General features: G+C 43.8%; 1 protein-coding gene across 1 annotated transcript in view; it reads left to right on the plus strand.

The window, feature by feature from the left end:
* Positions 1-20,839, plus strand: part of DPH1 (diphthamide biosynthesis 1) — a 308,713-nt gene that overhangs the window by 161,964 nt on the left and 125,910 nt on the right. The window contains exon 4 of the mRNA XM_056558713.1: positions 6,752-6,873. Within this exon, the coding sequence (XP_056414688.1) occupies positions 6,752-6,873 (122 nt within the window). The remainder of the gene's footprint in view (positions 1-6,751; positions 6,874-20,839) is intronic.

A 20,839-nucleotide genomic window follows, 5' to 3' on the forward strand; every position in this document is an offset into this window, starting at 1 on the left:
ACACATGTTCAATCTGGTTGTCAAATGGTTCATGAAGTGTCCCCCCTAATCTGCAAGACATCCTAACAATGGGAAGGAAACCTTTGCATGCACTTCAGCCACTCGCACTCCGCAAAGCAAACCCTCCTTGGGCTGCAGCGTCAGAACGGCATTTCCCAACATACTGATTTGCAACGTTTCCACACGTTGGCTTTTCTCTGTTCGTCCAACAAATGGAGGGTGGAATTCCATCACCGATTTCTTGATGATCCAGTGGCAACTCATATGTGACACCTGCCGTTTGCTCAGGCCCTTTGAGGAAGCCACATTATTAGTCAGTCGCTAGGACTACGGGATGAACAACGTCATTCCACTCCTTCATCTACTACAACACGTGTTGGAAACAATGGCTGGTCAGGGCACTAGAGACATGGCGCCTACATCTCATTGCCACATGAGCCCTGTGGGGGCTGAACTGCAGGGGAAGGGGCACAGTGGAGCACAGTTTAGGTTTCACGAGATGGGTCATCTGAAAGGGGAGCAGGAGCAGCTAGAGGGTTATGAGGAAGGAGAGACAGAGGACTCAGACACACCATGGCAGTATGCAGTGGAGATGGAGGCAGGGAGTCCCTCTGAGTCACTTGCACAAATTGCACGATGCATGCTCGCTTCCGTAGTGACCGCCGAATTGTCACCATTCTGCCGCGAAATAATGTCTGGCTCTCTACCTTATTGGACCCTCGCTACCAGCACAAAATGGGGGCCTTGTTTACACCCACTGAGAGGGAGGACAAACTGACCTACTGCAGAGACATCCTACGTAGTCAGTTGGCCGATGCCTATCTGCGCCATCGTCTATCCTCTCGCATGTCTGACTCGGGGGGCCCTCTGCGCTCACCTTCCACTGCCATGGCTGCTGGGGAGGGTTGGGGTGGCAGGAGCATTACCAGCTCCATCAGCAGCAGCCTGAGTCTACAGTCGCTGATGAGTAGCTTTCTTCACCCGCATAGTGAAGCAACTCATCAGCAGCAGGTAAACCTTGAGCAGGACCTGAACCAGCAGGTGGTGGCATACCTTGACATGGCCATGCCAACGCACCTTGAAGATCTGCTGTACTTCTAGGCAGCCAAACTTGATTTATGCTTCAACTAGCAGAGATTGCCCTGGAAAAGCTGTCCTGTCCGGCCAGTAGTGTGCCATCAGAGCGGGTGTTTAGTACGGCGGAGGGCCATAGTAACCCCAAGATGAACTCATCTGTCCACGAAAAATGTGGAAAGACTGACCTTTGTGAAGATGAATCAGGCATGGATTAACCATTTCCACCCACCAATGCCTGATGCATTGGAGTAGATTGACCATGGTGCCACACCAACACTTCACAAATATGAATAGTGCTAAACATATTTAAATCGCTGCTCCCCAGTTACAGACATTCCTCCGCATCAGACCACAAGTAAGTATTGAGGATATGCAATATGTAACATAGTAACATGGTTCATAAGGTTGAAAAAAGACCAGAGTCCATCAAGTTCAACCTATACCCCTAATAAGTCCCTACTGAGTTGAGTTGATCCAGAGGAAGGCAAAAAAAAAAAAAAATCATACTAGAGGTAAAAATTTCTTACTGACTCCAAATATGGCAGTCAGAATATATCCCTGGATCAACGTTCTGTGTTCTGTGTTATACATGTTCTGTGTTATACATAACCAGCAATGTTGTTTTTCTACAGAAATGCATCCAGCCCCTTTTTGAAGAGTTTTCAAGAGTTCATCATGACCACCTCCTCTGGCAGAGAGTCCATAGTCTCACTGCTCTTGCAGTAAAGAACCCCTGTCTGTGCTGGTATAGAAACCTTCTTTCCTCAAGACGTAGAGGATGCCCCCTTGTTATAGATACAGTCCTGGGTATGAATAGATCATGGGAGAGATCTCTGTACTGTCCCCTGATAAATTTTTACATAGTTATTAGGTCGCCCCTAAGCCTTCTTTTTTCTAAACTAAATAACCCTAATTCTGATTATCTTTCTGGGTACTGTAGTCCTCCCATTCCCCATATTACCCTGTAAAACTTAACTTTTAATAATATTGTTAGGATCAAATATATGTACCCCAAATTTTTTTGAAATCAAACAAAAGGAAAGGTGTGCAAAGAAACACCATGTGCCACCTACACCACCATGTATTGTTGTGATGCAAAGACCTCTAAAAGGTGGAAGGGAACAACGTATGGTCCATTTTAACTGGTGGGGGTAAAAACTTCCCCTGTAAGGCCCTACTTTTGCATTATTAATTCTCTTCCTGGCAAGTGTTACTCGCCCTAAAAAGGGCGGCCCCACACAGGAACCTCTCCCTATTCCCCTACAAACACTGCCATTTCCCAGGGTTTTTAGGTGGAAATATAGAGTTTACTGTGTGGGGCCGCCATTTTTAGGGTGAGTAACATTTGCCAGGAAGGGAATTAATAGAGCAAGAGTAGGGCCTTACAGGGGACGTTTTTACCCCCACCGGTTACAGTGGACCATAAATTGTTCCCTTCCACCTTTTAGAGGTCTTTGCATCACATCAATACTTGGTGGTGTAGGTGGCACATGGTGTTTATTGCACACCTTTCCTTTTGTTTGAAAAAAAAAATGATTTGGGTCCATATATTTTATCCCTATCATATTGTTAAAAGTTAAGTTTTATTTAATGCATATCCTCAATACTTACTTGTGCACGCTAACACTTTTACAAATGAGACCGTTTTCTTCTGCCTACCTGCCTCAGCAACCATTCTGATCCTGCCACCTGTCTGATGCCACACATCTGATGCAAAGTTCTCCTTTTTTCACCCACCTTCGTCACTGGGTACTGGTATTGCCACCCACCGCACCAGTCTGTTACTGGGTCACTTCCAGGACTCTTGATGCTGCTTACACCTCCAGGCTGTCTCATTCTGCCACCATATATTCTCCTCGTGCTGGTGCAAACTCCTGGCTGTCTTATTCTGCTACCATATGTTCTCCTCATGCTGATGCCCACTCCAGGCTGTTTCATTCTGCCACCATATGTTCTCCTCATGCTGATGCCAGCTCCAAGCTGTCTCATACTGCCACCATATGTTCTCCTCATGCTGCTACCACCTCCAGGCTGTGTCATTCAGACACTATATGCTGCCAACAACTCTAGGCTGTGTCATTCAGCCACCATATATATGGTCTCCTCATGCTGCCACCAATTCCAGGCTGTGTCAATCAGCCACTATATGTTCTCCTCATGCTGTCGCAACCTCCAAGCTGTGTCATTCAGCCACTATATGCTGCTGCCAACTCCACGCTGTGTCATTCAGGCACTATATGGTCTCCTCATGCTGCAACCACCTCCTTTCTGTGTCATTCAGGCACTATATGGTATCCTCATGTTGCCACCACCTCCACGCTGTGTCGTTCAGCCACTATACGGTCTCATCATGCTGCCGCCACCTCCATGCTGGGTCATTCAGCCATTATATGGTTTTCTCATGCTGCTGCCACCTCCACACTGTGTCATTCCAGCACTATATGGTCTCCTCATGCTGCCGCCACCTCCACGCTGGGTTATTCAGCCACTATATGGTCTCCTCATGCTGCCGCCATCTCCACACTGGGTCATTCAGCCACTATATGGTCTCCTCATGCTGCCGCCAACTCCAGGCTGTGTCATTCAGCCACTATATGGTCTCCTCTTGCTACCGCCACCTCCAGGCTGTGTCATTCAGCCACTGTATGGTCTCCTCTTGCTGCCGCCAACTCCATGCTGTGTCATTCAGCCACTATATGGTCTCCTCATACTGATGCCACCTCCAGGCTCTTTCATTGTGTCGCTCTGCGACAGTGATTCTAATAGTGACACCTCTGATCTGCATGTCATACTGAATAACACACCCTGTGCGTGTTACAGCAAGGCCAAGTGTTCTACACCCCTATTTAGGCTCTCTGTAGGCCAGAAATAGCCATTTTTAAAAGCGATTTGCCGCAAATAAATTCGGACCGAAACAAATCTTTGGGGAAAATTCAGTGAATCAGCAAAATCGGATTTTTCAAAAAATTTGCACATCTCTAGTACTAATAGTAGAATTCTTGATGTTCCTTCTCCCTTAAGTTTCTTTCTTTCTTTTTTTTTTAAACTCTTCTAGTTACAGACAAGGCCAGTAGCTGGAAGTCCCTTTGTGCCCACAATATAGTAATTCAGTTCCCAAAGACTGATCTTGCATAGTACAGCTATTTGTAGTACAGCTATTTGTATGCACTGAGCTCATACCATGGGCATAAATTATATTGGTAAGAAAACCTGATGTTGTCCTTCTGCAGCAACATTTAATGGCCCCAAACATCTGCCCCAGGCCTTTGTGCTCACTCTGCTAATAAACACTGTACACATTGCTGTGCACATTATCATCCTAGCACTTATTCAGTGCTGCAGAATACATAGTTGACACTGTGTAGGGTCCATTTGAATGGAGCTGATGACAATCGGAGCAAATCAAGGAGCGTAGAACAAACACATTTGTGGTTTGTCTCATCTCTTATGCACTTTTCATCCTTATCTGCTTAGCAGACTTGTTTTCATCAAGACTCACTTGTGTTTCCAATCATGAGATCTATCTGTCAGCTGATTTCTCAAAGATCATAGCTTGTATTATTACTTTGTTATATGAATTTTGGTTGGAAGCTAATAAAAGGTCTGTGTGACAGGTCACGTGTAGCACACTTCTAGTTTTAGAGTTATATACTTGGCAGATGATGTACCACCAATGTTTGTGTTTCCCTTGGAGCGATCCTTCACCTGATCACAGCAGAATCCACTAGATCAAGGCACCAGGTAAGATAAAACCTAACTTATATTACAGATCTTTATAAAATTAACAGCATGGTTGCAAAATAACAGCAATATTCTGGTCAAGCCCGGCCTTTATCAAACTATCACAACCATAATAAAACAAAGTATTATGCTACTATGGTTGTGGTTGCTTGAAAAAGGCTGGAACATTGCTACTGTTCTGCTACTGTGCTGATGATTTTCCTAAGATCTGCAACAAAATTTAAGTTTTAACTTTACCTGTGCCTTTGGACTTTGATCAACTATATCAGAATTGGGGTTCATGTTGCATTTTTGTTTCTGTTTCAATCATTCTGTCAAAGTTCATTTCATTTTGTTGTATGCAAAAATAGAATGGGTCCTTTTTTATTATGTAAGCCAGTGGGAAACTGATGACATACATCAACATCAGATTTTAGCTTTAAGTTAACGTACATGTTTTTCCTTGAAATGCGCATGCGCAGCGAAACGCGATGTATCTTTGTTGAATAAACCCACCTGGCTTTTATACCTGCTGCTGCTTCCTTGCAATTACTCGTCCAGCACTGGAATTATTCCTGTATTTCCAATCACCTTATCGCTCATCAGACTTAATAGAAGGAAGGGGCAGCAAGCAGACTATACTTACACAGAAAAAGGGGCATAGCTGAAATATAATAGAATATATGTACTTATAAGTAAGGGGAGTAATGTAGGCAATAAAATGTTTTTTATTCAATAGGCAGAAAGTGGCCAACTCTTAACACAAAACTTAAATTATTTTTAGTGTTCTTAAAACAAAAACAAGGACAACTAACACCTCCCTCGCCCACACACACACACACACACACACCTTATCTGTCCACTGCAATTCACATTCTAAGCCGCTGCCTCTGTTAGATAGCTGTTAGGGCACAGAGACACTTATCTCCTTAATGTGTCCATTAGCTCTTGGAGATATCATTAACACAACACAGAGGTTTACTTACTTTTTCTCCCTGCACTGTGGATGTTAACTTGATGTGCTTAGCAAAAGACATAACGGTAAAAATGTTTGTGCGTTATTAGTTTAGATAGAGTTTACTTATCCTTATGACTTTGTCACTTTTTCTTGCAAGTGTGTGGTCAGTTTTAGCTTTACCTAGTAAAAGGGGTACTCTGCTGCTAGACATCTTATCCCCTATCCAAAGAATAGGGGATACGATGTGTGATCGCAGGGTTTCCACTGCTGGGGCCCCCCGCGATCTCCCACAGCACCCGGCGTTCTAAACAAATGCTGGTTTCATGACGTCATGGCCATGCCCCTCGTGACTTTATACCACATCCCCTCCATTCATGACTATGAGAGGGGGCGTGACGGCTGACACGCACCCTCCCATAGACATGAATGGAGGGGGTGTGGCTTGACGTCACGAGGGACGGGGCCGTGACGTCACAATCATGGCCTTTGGCTCCAAGCGTTCTGAACAAAATGTTCCAAATGCTGGAGCACCGGAGTACCCCTTTAACTGCAATGTTCAGAACGCTGGAGCACTGGAGTAACCCTTTCACATGGCCACTTGGCAGAATGTACCTTCACACTGAAGGAGCGGTTTCTCCTTGAGATTGCAGGACCTTGCAGCACCATATTTCAGCATGCAGCAATACACCACATAGATGTTCATGAATATTACAATGGCTATTCCCTCTTGCTGTCTACATGGACACAGAATAATTACATGTTGTAATATTCATTGTCAGCTTTCTGTTATGGGACCTAAGATTACGTTTACATAAACCACACTCGTTGTATATGTTACTGTTTTTGCTTTTCTTTTGGTTTAGATTGCAATGGGAGTTTGGACAAGTAGATTTTTTGCATGTCTCATGCCCTTTTAATACACATCATTTATCATGTGTTCTTAAGTCAGCAATGAATATTCCCTGCTGGTCTCATGTCCCTGTTTCTTGGCCATAGATTTACGTCGGCAGAGACCGTGGTGATGGGAGATGTGACATACGGAGCGTGCTGCGTTGATGATTACTCTGCACGGGCGCTAGGAGCTGACTTCCTGGTGCATTATGGGCACAGCTGCCTGAGTAAGTTTATATTTCTTTCTGTATTTCAGTTGTTCAGGAGTGAAATGTTTTGTAACCATTCTAAAAATACTGCAGGCTAAATGATGAAACTTATAGGCGATTTCATTTTTATTGAGATGAAAATGAAAAATATGTTTGATGTTATTTTTGCAAAATATACTGATAATAAAGAAGGATGGATTTGTAGGTTAACCATTTACTACAAACGTATTATTTCTAGATATATTATTTGATTAGTGGGGAATATGGACTATTGACAGCCTTCCTGAAGGCTTTGTGGTTAGATTTTAACAGCCAGTGATTTGCTGCGTAGATACCATGTCAGTGTCAAGTGGGTCCAGGTAGTACAGAGACCAGGACACTCTAGGAGGCATTGTAATGGGATCAATAAATGTGGTATGACTTATTTTATTGCTTTAAAACAGCAGCAAAAGAAATTTTAAACAAATTTTAAAGGCCATACAAGTGATAAGCTAAAAAAAAAAAAAAAAAAAAAGTCATTAGATTGGGGATAAGATGTCTACTGGGTTATAGCGTGGGTTAACAGCTTTAAAAACTTTTGGCCACTTACAGTAATCTGTAGTGTAGTACCAGAGTTCTGGTCGTTTTCCTATCCATGCCTATTGTGCTCCTGTGTGTAATAGATGCAGCGAGCTGGCTTACTCAGCTTCTCTTCCTCCTCAATATTTACTGCCCGGCCCGTCTCCTTAATGAATATTCAAATTTCTTTCACTAGGACGTGAGCAAAGTAGGGGCACCTGGAGGCTTAAAGAAATTTGAATAATTATTACGGGAGCAAGCCACACAGTGACTATTTGTGAGGCAGGAGAGCTTGGCTCCCTGCCTCCATTGCGCACAGAAGTGAAATAACCTTGGATAGATAAACTGACAGAACTCTAAAACTACACCACAGATTAATGTAAGTGACCAATGTTTTTAAAGCTGTTTACCCCTCAACTATAACCCAGTATATTGGGTTTAGTGCGGGTGAACAGCCTATTAATTTCCCTTTAAAGGAAGAAATATTTTTTTTCAAATGAACTGGTGCCAAAAAGTTTGACAAATTAGTAAATTACTACTGTTAAAAAAAAAACAAAGCTTGAGCTTCCCTGTACTTATCAGCTGCTATATGCTCCAGAGAAATGTGTAGTTCTTTCTCTGTCTGGTCAATCGGCACTGGGGCTGCTCTGCCAGTGGGTCGTTCCATTTGTGGGCACTGGTGTTGCAGCAGTGGTGGTCGCCGTTCAGTGTGGCACAATTTTAAGCTAGGGATGTGAGGGACCCACTACTTACAGGTGGCCGTGACGTGGCTAGCGGGCTTGCACTTCATGATCATCAAGTATACTAACAACCTGTTGGTTTAATACATTTAGCTAAGAATCCTTAGATCATTGTCCATAAAATTTGTTTTCAAATGAACTGGTGCTTGAATGTGAATTCAGAGGAAGGCTAAAGACAATTTTGAGGCACATGCTAGGGTAAAATTTCTTTCCGACACTAAATATGGCAATGAAAATAAATGCCTGGATCAGTGTCCCTCATCCAGAAATCTAGTAACCATGACCTATTATATTTTTTAAGAAAGGCTTCCAGGCCCCCTTTGAACTTGTTTATTGAGTCAGACATCACAACATCATGTGGCAGAGAGTTCCATAGTCGTACTGCTCTTACAGTAAAGAATCTCTGTCTGTGATGATGCTCCTCTTGACATGGAGGCTGTTCAACAGTCATGCCTAGGTGTAAAAAAGATCACAAGAAACATCCCTGTTCTGTCTTTTCATAGGATTATATATTGTAATTCACATTCCTTTTAATACATATTTATTCCAAACTGAAGGCTACAATACATTTTTAATAATTGTCAGTAGAACGATCTCCCCCGTCCACCCTAAATATCATGTGTCCCCTATGGGGGAGAGGTTAGCCGCAGCCAGACAGCTCTGGTGTTGACTTATCTCTCCCAGAAAAAAGAGTCGGGTAGTGAAAAGCCAACACGCCCGACCCTTCTCTGCACCGTCCGGAGGCTGCCATAACCGGTCTTGGTACTTCAGTCCACCCATTCCTTCAGGTATCTTGCTTGCCCTATCTTATAATGTACAGGTCTTTCTACTGTAGATAATGTGTGACATGTACCGCTAAAGTTACAACCATATTGCAGTGTATGTATGTACTGTATGTAGGGGTACTTGTCGTGCGCAGCCATACATAGGTGTCACTGAGTAGTGTAAAAGTACTGTGGGGATATTTGTTGCACTAAGCCTAGAATAACTCTTTTATACATAGGGCACTTCAGAAGCTCACATTTGAACACAGCTTATAGAGAACCTCATCCTGTCTAATGTACTGTATATACTCAAGTATAAGCCGCCTGTCATCATCCCCCCCTTCATCATTACCCTGTCATTATCCCCCCCTTCATCATCATCCCCCCTTCATCATCACCACCTGTCATCATCCCACACCCCCCCCCCCCTTCATCATCACGGCCTGTCATCATTACCCTGTCATCATCCCACACCACCCCCTTCATCATCACCGCTTGTCAATGTCTGATTTAACAGTGGTCTTCAACCTGCGGACCTCCAGATGTTCCAAAACTACAACTCCCAGCATGCCCGGACAGCCATCGGCTGTCCGCATGCTAGGAGTTGTAGTTTTGAAACATCTGAAGATCCGGAGGTTGAAGACCACTGCCTGGACCTTCGTCATCATCCAGACCCCCTCCCCCCTTTAGTTTTGTACTCACCTCCGCTCGGCGGGACGTTAGGGTGAGGGTCTGGGCCGTCCCCGGAGTAATGACGTTGCCTTGACGACGCACAGGGACGTTCATGAGGAACGTCCATGTGCGTCGTCGTCAAGGCAACGTCATTATTCCGGGGCCGGGCCCGAAGCGCGGAGAAGAGGGCCCCCCCCCGGTGAAGATGGACAGCCCGGAACGACTATCCCTTCCCACCGGACGGTCCCTGCAGCACAGATGGCCCGGACCAGCTCACCCTAACGTCCCACCGAGTGGAGGTGAGTACAAAACTAAAGGGGGGAGGGGGGGAGGGGGTCTGGATGATGACGAAGTCCCGGGCAGTGGTCTTCAACCTGCGGGCCTCCAGATGTTTCAAAACTACAACTCCCAGCATGCTTGCTTGCTGGGAGTTGTAGTTTTGAAACATCTGGAGGTCTGCAGGTTGAAGACCACTGAGGGCGGAGAGTTCGCTCGAGTATAAGCCGACGGGGGTGTTTTAAGCACGAAAAATCGTGCTGAAAAACTCGGCTTATACTCGTATATACGGTAATATCATAATGCAGCTATAGAGAAGACACCATACAGCAACATCACATTAGATCTTGTAGCAACATGAAGTCTACAATAGAGAAAACCGAATCACCGGAGGAAAAAAAGATACTACAAAAGCTGGTAGCTGGTCAAACCACTGTACCAAGGACAGAAAAGAGTGTCATGTGCGGGCTGCATTGTCTGAAATGATAGTGTGGAACCAAACTCAAGGCATAGAGAGCCTTCCAAAACATTAACCCCTTGGTGATGCTGAAGGAGAATCATTTCTGCTTCTGACGTTGGTCATTTACTTTTGACAGACACCATAGGGGTTAACAGTCATCTACCTGAGCTTTGCACTGCCCTCTTCTGTAGGCACCAAATAGTGCAGGTTTATTTTTGTCCTGGGACGGAGAATGTCTTTTGAGTCAATAGCTTTGATTCAGTAAGCTGATCAATATGTCAGCTGAAGGAATGCAGCTTCTTTTCTTTGACTATTCCTCTTCATTACTTGCCCCCTTGGGTAAGATCTATCACTAGCATTAAGCTTGTGTCACAGCGGAATAAACTTGGCTTTTATCCATCTGCTGTCTGGTTGTCCTCGGGCTTTGTCCATTCCAAAATGTCTCTTATACACCAAGGTGTCTGCCTGCACCTGGGGCTGTGCGCTGTGCATATGGAGCGTTATATGATATTTGTACATATAGGAGTATAGTTCTGAAAAGTGACATGTATATTCTAAAAAATAACACAAAATACCCTCTTTCTTTAAAACCTATACTCATGTATAATAATAGTCTACAAGATTAATTGCCAAAACTGGCATCATACGTATGGAGTTAGGGAACTAGCTAATGGTTGCCACGCACAATTTATTATTGACTGTATTGCATAAGTATATGAATGTATTGTAAATGTATATGACTGTATTGTATAAGTATATGACTGTATTGTATATGACTGTATTGTATAAGTATATGACTGTATTGTATAAGTATATGAATGTATTGTATATGTACAGATGCAAGAAAAAGTATGTGAACCCTTTGGAACTATATGGATTTCTGCACAAATTTGTCATAAAATGTGATCTGATCTTCATCTAAGTCACAACAATAGACAACCACAGTTTGCTTAAACTAATAACACACAAATATTTAAATCTTACCATTTTTTTTTTTTTTTTAACACACCATGTAAACATTCACAGTGCAGGTGGAAAAAGTATGTGAACCCTTGGATTTAAAAACTGGTTGAACCTCCTTTGGCAGACGTGCACAACGGTCAGGAGTAATTCTTGACCATTCCTCTTTACAGAACAGTTTCAGTTCAGCAATATTCTTGGGATGTCTGGTGTGAATCACTTTCTTGAGGTCATGCCACAGCATTTCAATCGGGACTCTGACTGGGCCAATCCAGAAGGCATATTTTCTTCTGTTTAAGCCAGGGGTCTCAAACTCAAATTATCTGGGGGCCACTGGAGGTTGCAGCTGGGTGAGGCTGGGCCACTAGCAACACCCCCCACCAGCAGTAGCACCCCCATCATCCACCAGCAACCCCCCATTCCCCCTACCCCGTGTGGTAATAGCATGAGCTGACGGATGATGGGGGGTGCTACTTCTGGGGGTTCCCCACATTAATTAGGCAGCAGGTTCCCCACATTAATTAGGCAGCAGGTTCCCCACATTAGGTAGGTAGCAGCTTCCCCACATTAGGTAGGCAGCAGGTTCCCCACATTAGGTAGAAGCAGGTTCTCCACATTAGGTAGTAGCAGGTTCCCCACAATAGGTAGTAGCAGGTTCCCCACATTAGGTAGTAGCAGGTTCCCCGCATTAGGTAGTAGCAGGTTCCCCACATTAGGTAGTAGCAGGTTCCCCACATTAGGTAGTAGCAGGTTCCCTACATTAGGTAGAAGGAGGTTCCCCACACTAGGTAGAAGGAGGTTCCCCACACTAGGTAGAAGGAGGTTCCCCACATTAGGTAGTGGCAGGTTCCCCACATTAGGTAGAAGGAGGTTCCCCACATTAGGTAGAAGGAGGTTCCCCACATTAGGTAGAAGCAGGTTCCCCACATTAGGTAGCATTGTCGTTCCCCGCCGACTCGCACACAGACACACACAGACACACACAGACAGACACACACACATAGACACACTTACCTGTCCTGCGCTGCGCTTCTCCTCTCCGGCCACTGTGTGGGTCACATGCGCGACGTCCCTCATCAGACTCGGCTCGGCCGTCCAACCGGAGACGCGGAGGAGGGCGGGGTAAGTAAAGCCTTCCGGCATTTAGCACTGCTTGCCCAAAGCAGGGCTAAATGCCTGAAGAAGTTACCTGCCCGGCGCCCGGAACTGCATGTCCCGGGCGTTGGGCAATACAAATTACACATACCAGGTGCAGGCCACAAACTTTCGTTCCGCGGGCCGCAAATGGTCCGCGGGCCGGGAGTTTGAGACCCCTGGTTTAAGCCATTCTGTTGTTTATATACTTATATGCTTTGGGTCGTTGTCCTGTTGCCACACCCATCTTCTGTTGAGCTTCAGCTTGTGGACAGATGGCCTTAAGTTCTCCTGCAAAATGTCTTGATAAACTTTGGAATTCATTTTTCCTTTTATGAGAGCAATCCGTCCAGGCCCTGACGCAGCAAAGCAGCCCCAAACCATGATGCCCCCACCAACATACTTCACAGTTGGGATGAGATTTTGATGTTGGTGTGCTGTGCCTCTTTTCCTCCACACATAGTGTTGTGTGTTTCTTCCAAACAGCTAAACTTTGGTTTCTTCTGTCCACAGAATATTTTGCCAGTACTGCTGTGGAACATGCAGGTGCTCTTGTGCAAACGTGTAGCAATGTTTTTTTTTTTTGGACAGCAGTGGCTTCCTCTGTGGTATCCATTCTTGCTTAGTGTTTTATGTATTGTAGATTCGTTAACAGGGATGTTAGCATATGTCAGAGACTTTTGTAAGTCTTTCGCAGACACTCTAGGATTATTCTTCTCCTCATTCAGCATTCTGCGCTGTGCTCATGCAGTCATCATTACAGGATGGCCAGTCCTAGGGAGAGTAGCAGCAGTGCTGAACTTTCTCCATTTATAGACAATTTGTCTTACCATGGACTGATGAACAGCAAGGCTTTTGGAAATACTTTTATAACCCTTTCCAGCTTTATGCAAGTCAACAATTCTTAATCATAGGTCTTCTGAGAGCTCTTTTGTGTGAGGCATCATTCACATCAGGCAATGCTTCTTGTGAAAAGCAAACCCAGAACTGGTGGGTGTTTTTTATAGGGCAGCTGTAACCAACATCTCCAATCTCATCTCATTGATTGGACTCCAGTTGGATGACACCTCACTCCAATTAGCTCTTGGAGATGTCAGTAGTCTAGGGGTTCACATACTTTTTCCACCTGCACTGTGAATGTTTAAATGGTTTGTTCAATTAAAACATGGTAAAATTTAATTCTTTGTGTGTTATTAGTTTAAGCAGACTGTGATTGTATATTGTTGTGACTTAGATTAAGATCAGATCACATTTTATGACCAATTTGTGCAGAAATCCATATAAATCCAAAGGATTCACATACTTTTTCTTGCAACTGTATATGACTGTATTGTATAAGTATATGACTGTATAAGTGCACCATTTCGAGAAATTTACTGATTTGCTACAAATCAAATGTCCAGTATTCCTTTGTGCCATGTCTGTCATACAACACTTGATAAATGTGCCCTGTTGTGTACTCCATGTAGCATTGTCTGTTAAAATCTATACATAGTGTGTAAAGATATATAGGAATGATATTAGTTGCTGACTGTGTTCAGTGTTCTTTTAAAAGTAATGTAAAAATCTAAAAAAATAATAATAATCTGTGTCTGTCAGTTTTCCTTTTCTTTTTAAAAGGTCAAGTGCAAAACTGACTTATGTGTGAAGAATACACTATATATATAATATTCCCTTAGAGGTCTTTTTACACACACACACACAGGATCTGCTGAATATTTCATTCTTCAGATTTGAAGATGTGTTCAATCATTTAGTTTACATTGAAATCTGCAACATAAAATCTGCCGGATCAAATATGCAGCAGGTGCTTTACATGTTGATACACTCTTAGGGTAAGTTCACATGTGCCAAATTTGCTGCATATTTTTGCTGCATAATTCTGCAGTTGAATTTGCTCCCTGTTGAAGTTAATGGGTAGCAAAATCACCTGCTTGAAATATTCAGCAAAAATATGCAGCAGATCCTGTGGGTACGTTCACACGTACAGGATCTGCTGCATATTTTTGCTGCATATTTTGTGCAGCTGATTTTGCTACCTATTAACTTCAATGAATAGCAAAATCAACTGCAGAAAATATGCAGCAAAAATATGCAGCAGATTGTGTACATGTGAACGTACCCTTAAGCTAAATTTCTACTTGTTTTTTTGTCCTGCGTTTTTTGGTTTGAAAAAAAACACAAGAAAAAACGTCTGAAAAAACGGCTGTGCAATTTCCTGCGTCTGGCGTTTTTTCTGGTGGGTTTTCATTTGTGTGGAAATTGCATTTTTAGCACCTTTGGCATTTTTTTTTTTCTGTACCCAAAATTTGTTGGGTACCCAAAAAAAAAAAAAAAAGGATGCAGTAGTAGAGCTGGGCGGTATGACCAAATATGTGTATCACAGTATTTTAGTAACTTCCACTGTATATAACGGTATTTCTCTCCCCCGTAAAATCATGTGTGACACACGAGCGCTGTTCTGCTTCTCCCCCCCCAAAATTTATTATCAGCCCAGCGCTGCGCTGTACCCATCGGGGAGCTACTCACGTCACCCGCAATCGCTGCCCTCCTCGTCCTCCTGTTTGTTGCGGGCCACCGGCGCTGGAACTCTATACTGTACGCTGTATCTCTATGCCCGGTCTAGATAAACAAAATAAACTTTAACGCACCTTCCTATATCGGCCTCACGCTCTTCCTGGGGAACGGGTATGTATGAGAGCCGTCAGCCTATCACCGGCCGCAGCGATGTTCCGCCTCGGCCGGTGATAGGCTGAGCCCACTGTCATGTAAGAAGCCAGCTGGCTTCTTACATGACAGTGCACTCAACCTATCACCGGCCGAGGTGGAACATCGCTGCGGCCAGTGATAGGCTGACGGCTCTCCGACGTTCCCGTCCCCAGGAAGTAGGTCCTGGGGGAACGTAGGAAGGTGCGTTAAAATTTTTTTTTTTTATCTTTTGCAGCCTGGGCATAGGGATACAGCGTACAGTACAGAGTTCCAGCGCCGGCGGCCCGCAACAAACAGGAGGATGAGGAGGGCAGCGCTTGCGGGTAACACGTGAGTAGCTCCCTGATGGGGACAGCGCAGCGCTGGGCTGACAATTAATTTGGGGGGTAAGGGGGGGGGGAACAGCGCTCACGGGTCACATATGATTAGTTCCCCGATGTGGGGACAGCGCAGGGTTGATAATTCATTCATTCCCGAGGGGGTGGGGCCCAACCGGTATTGCGGTATGGGAAAATGTAATATCGTGCAGCGTAAAAATTTCAGTACTCTGTATGAATCGGTATACCGTCCAGCACTGTGCAGTAGTGATTAAAAAAAGTATGTATTTAACAAAATTTTAATTTTTTACAACTAATTTTTTTCTTTAAATTTTTTAGATACTACTACTTCTCCCAGCATGGAACAGACTGTTCCATGATGGGAGTAGTAGTACATGTACTAATAGACATATCGCATGATGTGATCGTCCATAATATAGCAGAGATGCGGAGCGGCTCTATACAGCGCTCGCATCTCTGCACTGTACTCGGGCCAGTGATGTGAATAGAACATGACTCATGCATATTTTCCGCCCAGAGTGGGGATTGGCCAGATGGTTGTAGCCTATCACAGCTCTGAGGGAAATATGAATGAGTGATGTTCTATTCATATCACTGGCTAGAGTATATTGCAGAGATGCGAGCGCTGTATAGAGCCGGTCTGCATCTCTGCTATAGACAGGACGATCACAGCGGATGTCAGGAGTGATACCCGCTGTAATCTGTTCTTACCTGAAGATACTACTACTCCCAACATGGAGCACACTCTGCTCCATGCCTGAGAGCTGTAGTACCTGTAATTTCTGAAACCTGTTGCGATCTGTCTATTTATGCAGGTACTACAGCTCCCAGCATGGAGCAGAGTGTGCTCTATGTTGGGAGTAGTAGTACCTGCAGTTAAGGAAAGATCACAGTGGATGTCACTCCTGACACCCGCTGTGATCCTCCTGTATAATGTATAGATGCGGGCGGCCGCTCTTCCATAGTCCCCTGCACTGACGTGTATATACAAATATTCCTATTTCCCACAGAGAGCTGTGATTGGCTGGAAACATCTGGCCAATCCCAGCTCTCTGCCGGAAATATGAATAGGTGTATCTATACGTCAGTGCAGGGGACCAAAGAAAAGCGGCTGGCCGCATCTATACATTATACATGAGGATCGCAACGGGCAATCTGTCAATTAGTACAGGTACTACTACTCCCATCATGGAACAGTGTGTTCCATGCAGGGAGTAGTAGTACTACCTAAAAAATAAAGAACAAATAAAGAAAGAAAGGGAAAAACACACACACACTACATTTTTATTATTGTCGGCTACATGATCCCTGTTTTAAAAATTAATAAAAATTTTGTTATAAAAAGATACATTTCGTTAGATACAGTTTTTTCTTTTTTATTTTAATTTTTTTTAATGGTACCCTAAGAAATTTTATTAAAAAAGGTATCTCCATCACTTTTTTGGATCGCTAAAGTAAAAAAAAGAATAAAAACCACCTGCAATAACGCCAAAGTTAAAAACCACATATCGTTTTTCTTGGCGTTTTTTCACTCCCATAGACTTCTATGGCAGAAAAACTCCACGATTTTGACAAAAAAAATCACCAGTGGCTCAACATGCTGACATTTTGGAAAACTTCCAAGAAGCTGAAAAACACCAAAAAAGAGTGAAAAAAAAAAACGCCAAAAGGATAAAAAAAAAAAAAAAAAAAAACGCCAAAAGGATAAAAAAAAACAAAAAAAAAAAACAAAGGTAAAAACGCCAAGTGGAATAAGAATTTTGCGATTTCTCATTGATTTACAGCTAACATCTGGCCGCAGCGTTTTTTGGCCGAAAATACGCCATGCGGCAGAATTGGCGTTTTTCTTGGCGTTCCCCCCCCCCCCCCCCACACACACACGCAAAAAAAGTAGAGACTTAGGCTAGGTTCACACAGCCGTTGTCCCCCATCTAGATTTTGTCCGTTATTGCCTCCTAAACGGACCATTCTATTAACGGGTGCAAACTGATGCAAAGGGATGCTATTTAGTGGCATCCATTTGCATCAGTTTTTCATCCGTTAGTATCAGCTGTCTATGGACTTCTGCAGCCGGGACTACTACTACTCCGATCATGGAACAGACTTCTTTTTATGATGGGAGTAGTAATTTCCTGGCTGCAGGAGTCTGCAGACAGCTGTGGAGGCTAGATTAGTGTTTGTACTACTACCCGCATCATGGAACAGAGTCTGTTCCATGATGGGGGTTGTAGTACAGGGGCTGAGGGATTGATCGCACCGGGTCTCACTTCTGAGACCCAATGTGATCAGAAGTCATTAACCAGGAAAGCGGGCAGCATGGTCCGCAACCCTGCGATGTAGATCATGTGCGTATTTTACTTTCATTTTTAAATACCCCGCTGGGAGCCCTGACATCAATGTGATCATTTTACAGCCGTTTGCAACCCTTTAAAAAAATATCAAACGGATTGCAGAACGGGCATAAATTTACGGGGGCAGACGGCTGTGTGAACGAGCCCTTAGGGTATGTTCACACGGGTGGGTTACCCGCAAGTTTCCTGTGGCATGTTTTCTGAGTCAAAATTTCCACATTGAGAAATCTGCTGCAGACCCCATTGAGGGTCCCTCTACGTGCTCGTATATATATATATAGAAAGGTTTTGTCATGATCTGTCCAGGGTTAGAATCAAATATGCTCCTTTTTTTTTTTTTTGGTCTGCAGAATCCACATCTGAAATCTGAGACATACCCTTGTTTTCCTATACAGATTTTTTGTTGTCTTAAATGTGGCGTATCCCTGTACAGTAGGGCTAATCTGCATCTTGACCATCCAAGAGGAAGCCACTTCAATAAGTGACTTGTCACAATTTTTTCTCCCGTTGTGTTGAGCCTAGAGAGTCTGCATTCTCTCAGAAATTGCTCTACACTTGTGTCGTGTCTAGTGTTGCACTCCAGGCCCGTTCACGTGGATGAGGATATAGGACGCTTGAATGGAAGTATGGAACACCTCTAATCCTATTATGATGAGAGATGGAATCCTTGCTTCAGTCAGACAAGGCGTAAGAGAGATGTAAATGTGCGTGCATTCATAGAACTTTGCATCTTATATGAAGTGAGAGGTATGAGGAGAGGATTACAGGGCCCAAATCTAAGAAATGATTTGACGGGGCTCAACCGCGTGTGTGTTTGTCGACAAATAGCGAGAACAGGAGAAAGTGCTGAGTCCTCACAGCGTAGCATTATTCTCCAGAGAACCTTGTCTGTATCGTACAGATACCAGAAATATGTGTGTCAGAGACTGATGCATTAGCTGCTGTATCAGCACTCGTCATTCCCCTCCTTGAATCGAGGTTTTATTCAGACACAAAATAAATAGACACAGGTAAAGAATAAAGATTTAGGCAAAATACCCTTCACACACCCCCTCCCCCCAAACAATAACTCGGATTAACATGTAACGGTCTGTTTTATTTGTCTCTCCTGAATATTTAGTACATTGCAATGCTCTCCCGTTTCCAGGAGATCTAAAGAATGGTTCATCCTGAGCTTGCTGATTCATGAACGCCAGTGCTACAGGGTAGGCAAAATAAATGGATCTGTTACACGTTACGTTGCAGAACGTATTGCATCGATTGAATCAAATATTGTTCAGAAGGTTACTTTGGGAAGCATTACTGTTTAGAGTGTGAGTGTATCATGTAGTTTTGTAGTGGTGTTATACCTGTTATGTTGCAAGAGTATTCATAAAAAATGATTATGTAAGTTCTCAAAGAATAACAACCACCATACTGTTAGACAGCTGGAGGCAGCCTGGTTGGGAAACACTGCTTTAGATGCTTCCCCAGCTATGTGAGAAAAATGGAATGTGGTCTGTCAACCCCTTTAGCCCCTTTAATGGTTACTCTGCCCCTAGACTTCTTATTCTCTATCCAAATCTCGGCTGGGGCACCCCACACATCTGGTGAACGGAGCGAACTTCGCTTCGTGCCGGATGAGTGGCCATGTGGGGCGAAGGCTCGAGACGTCACGGCCACACACCCTCTCAATGCAAGTCTATGGGAGGGGGCATGATGAGCCTCCAGCGTTGCACCCGACGCTCTAAACAAAAGCCAGGTGCCGCTGGGAGATTGCGAGGGTCCCCAGCGGCGGGACCCCTGCGATCAGAATCTTATTCCCTATCCTTTGGATAGGAGATAAGATGTCTAGGGGCGGAGTACCCCTTTAAGGCTACAGCTTGTTTTTTTGCATGACCAATTGTCCTTTGTAATGATATTACTCATTTTACCATAACATTTATGGTAAAACAAAAAAATATTATTTGTGTGGAGAAATTGAAAATTAAACCCCAATTTTACTAATTTTAGAATGTTTAGTTTTCACGCTGTACAATTTACGGTAAAATACGATTAAAATGATACCCATGGTTACATGCTTCGTTATTATTTCACTGCTTTAACCCCTAGGCATAGCACTGATCAGTATTATCACAATCTTCTGCTTTGGTCTGCTCGATGTCAGACCAGACAAGACGACCCCAGGATGACGGGCGGATCAGATAAAGGGACCTCTGGCCACCATATTGGATGATCGGATCCCTGCAGCAGTGCCGTGGGTGATCTGATTACAACGCCCGCATTGTTGCAGATGCCCCGATCTGTATTAATCACGGCATCTTAGGGGTTAATGGTGGACATCAGCATGATCACTGATGTCCGCCATTACCGGTGGGTCTCAGGCTGCTGATAGCAGCCGGGACCTGCTGTGCATGATGTGAGCACCGGCCTGGAGCTTGCGTCATATACAGGACAAAAATGTATGTCCTGGTGCGTTAAGTACTACCGCATCACGACGCACATTAATGGTTATTGTCCTTAAGGGGTTAAAGGAACTTTTCATACTGAAAACGCAGGCTTGTCTCTAGATATCATGTTATAGCGCAAGACGGGCTAAGCAGATTGATATATAGATTTGTGAGGTAAGTTTCTGGATAACTTGTCCTTTACTCATGTAAGTCTCTGCTTATTCTGGGCTTAAAGGGGTACTCCGGTGGAAAACATTATTATTATTTTTTTGTTTTTTTGTTTTAAATCAACCTGTGCCAGAAAATTAAACAGATTTGTAAATTACTTCTATTAAATCTTTACCCTTCCGGTACTTTTTAGCAGCTGTATGCTACAGAGGAAATTATTTTCTTTTTGAATTTCTTTTTTGTCTTGTCCACAGTGCTCTCTGCTAACACCTGATGCCCGTATCAGGAACTGTCCAGAGCAGGAGAAAATCCCCACTGCAAACCTATGCTGCACTGGACAGTTCCTGACACGGACAGAGGTGTCAGCAGAGAGCACTGTGGACAAGACAAAAAAGAAATTCAAAAAGAAAATAATTTTCTCTGTA

Source organism: Hyla sarda, chromosome 2, assembly GCF_029499605.1.
Source record: "Hyla sarda isolate aHylSar1 chromosome 2, aHylSar1.hap1, whole genome shotgun sequence".
Taxonomy (NCBI): domain Eukaryota; kingdom Metazoa; phylum Chordata; class Amphibia; order Anura; family Hylidae; genus Hyla; species Hyla sarda.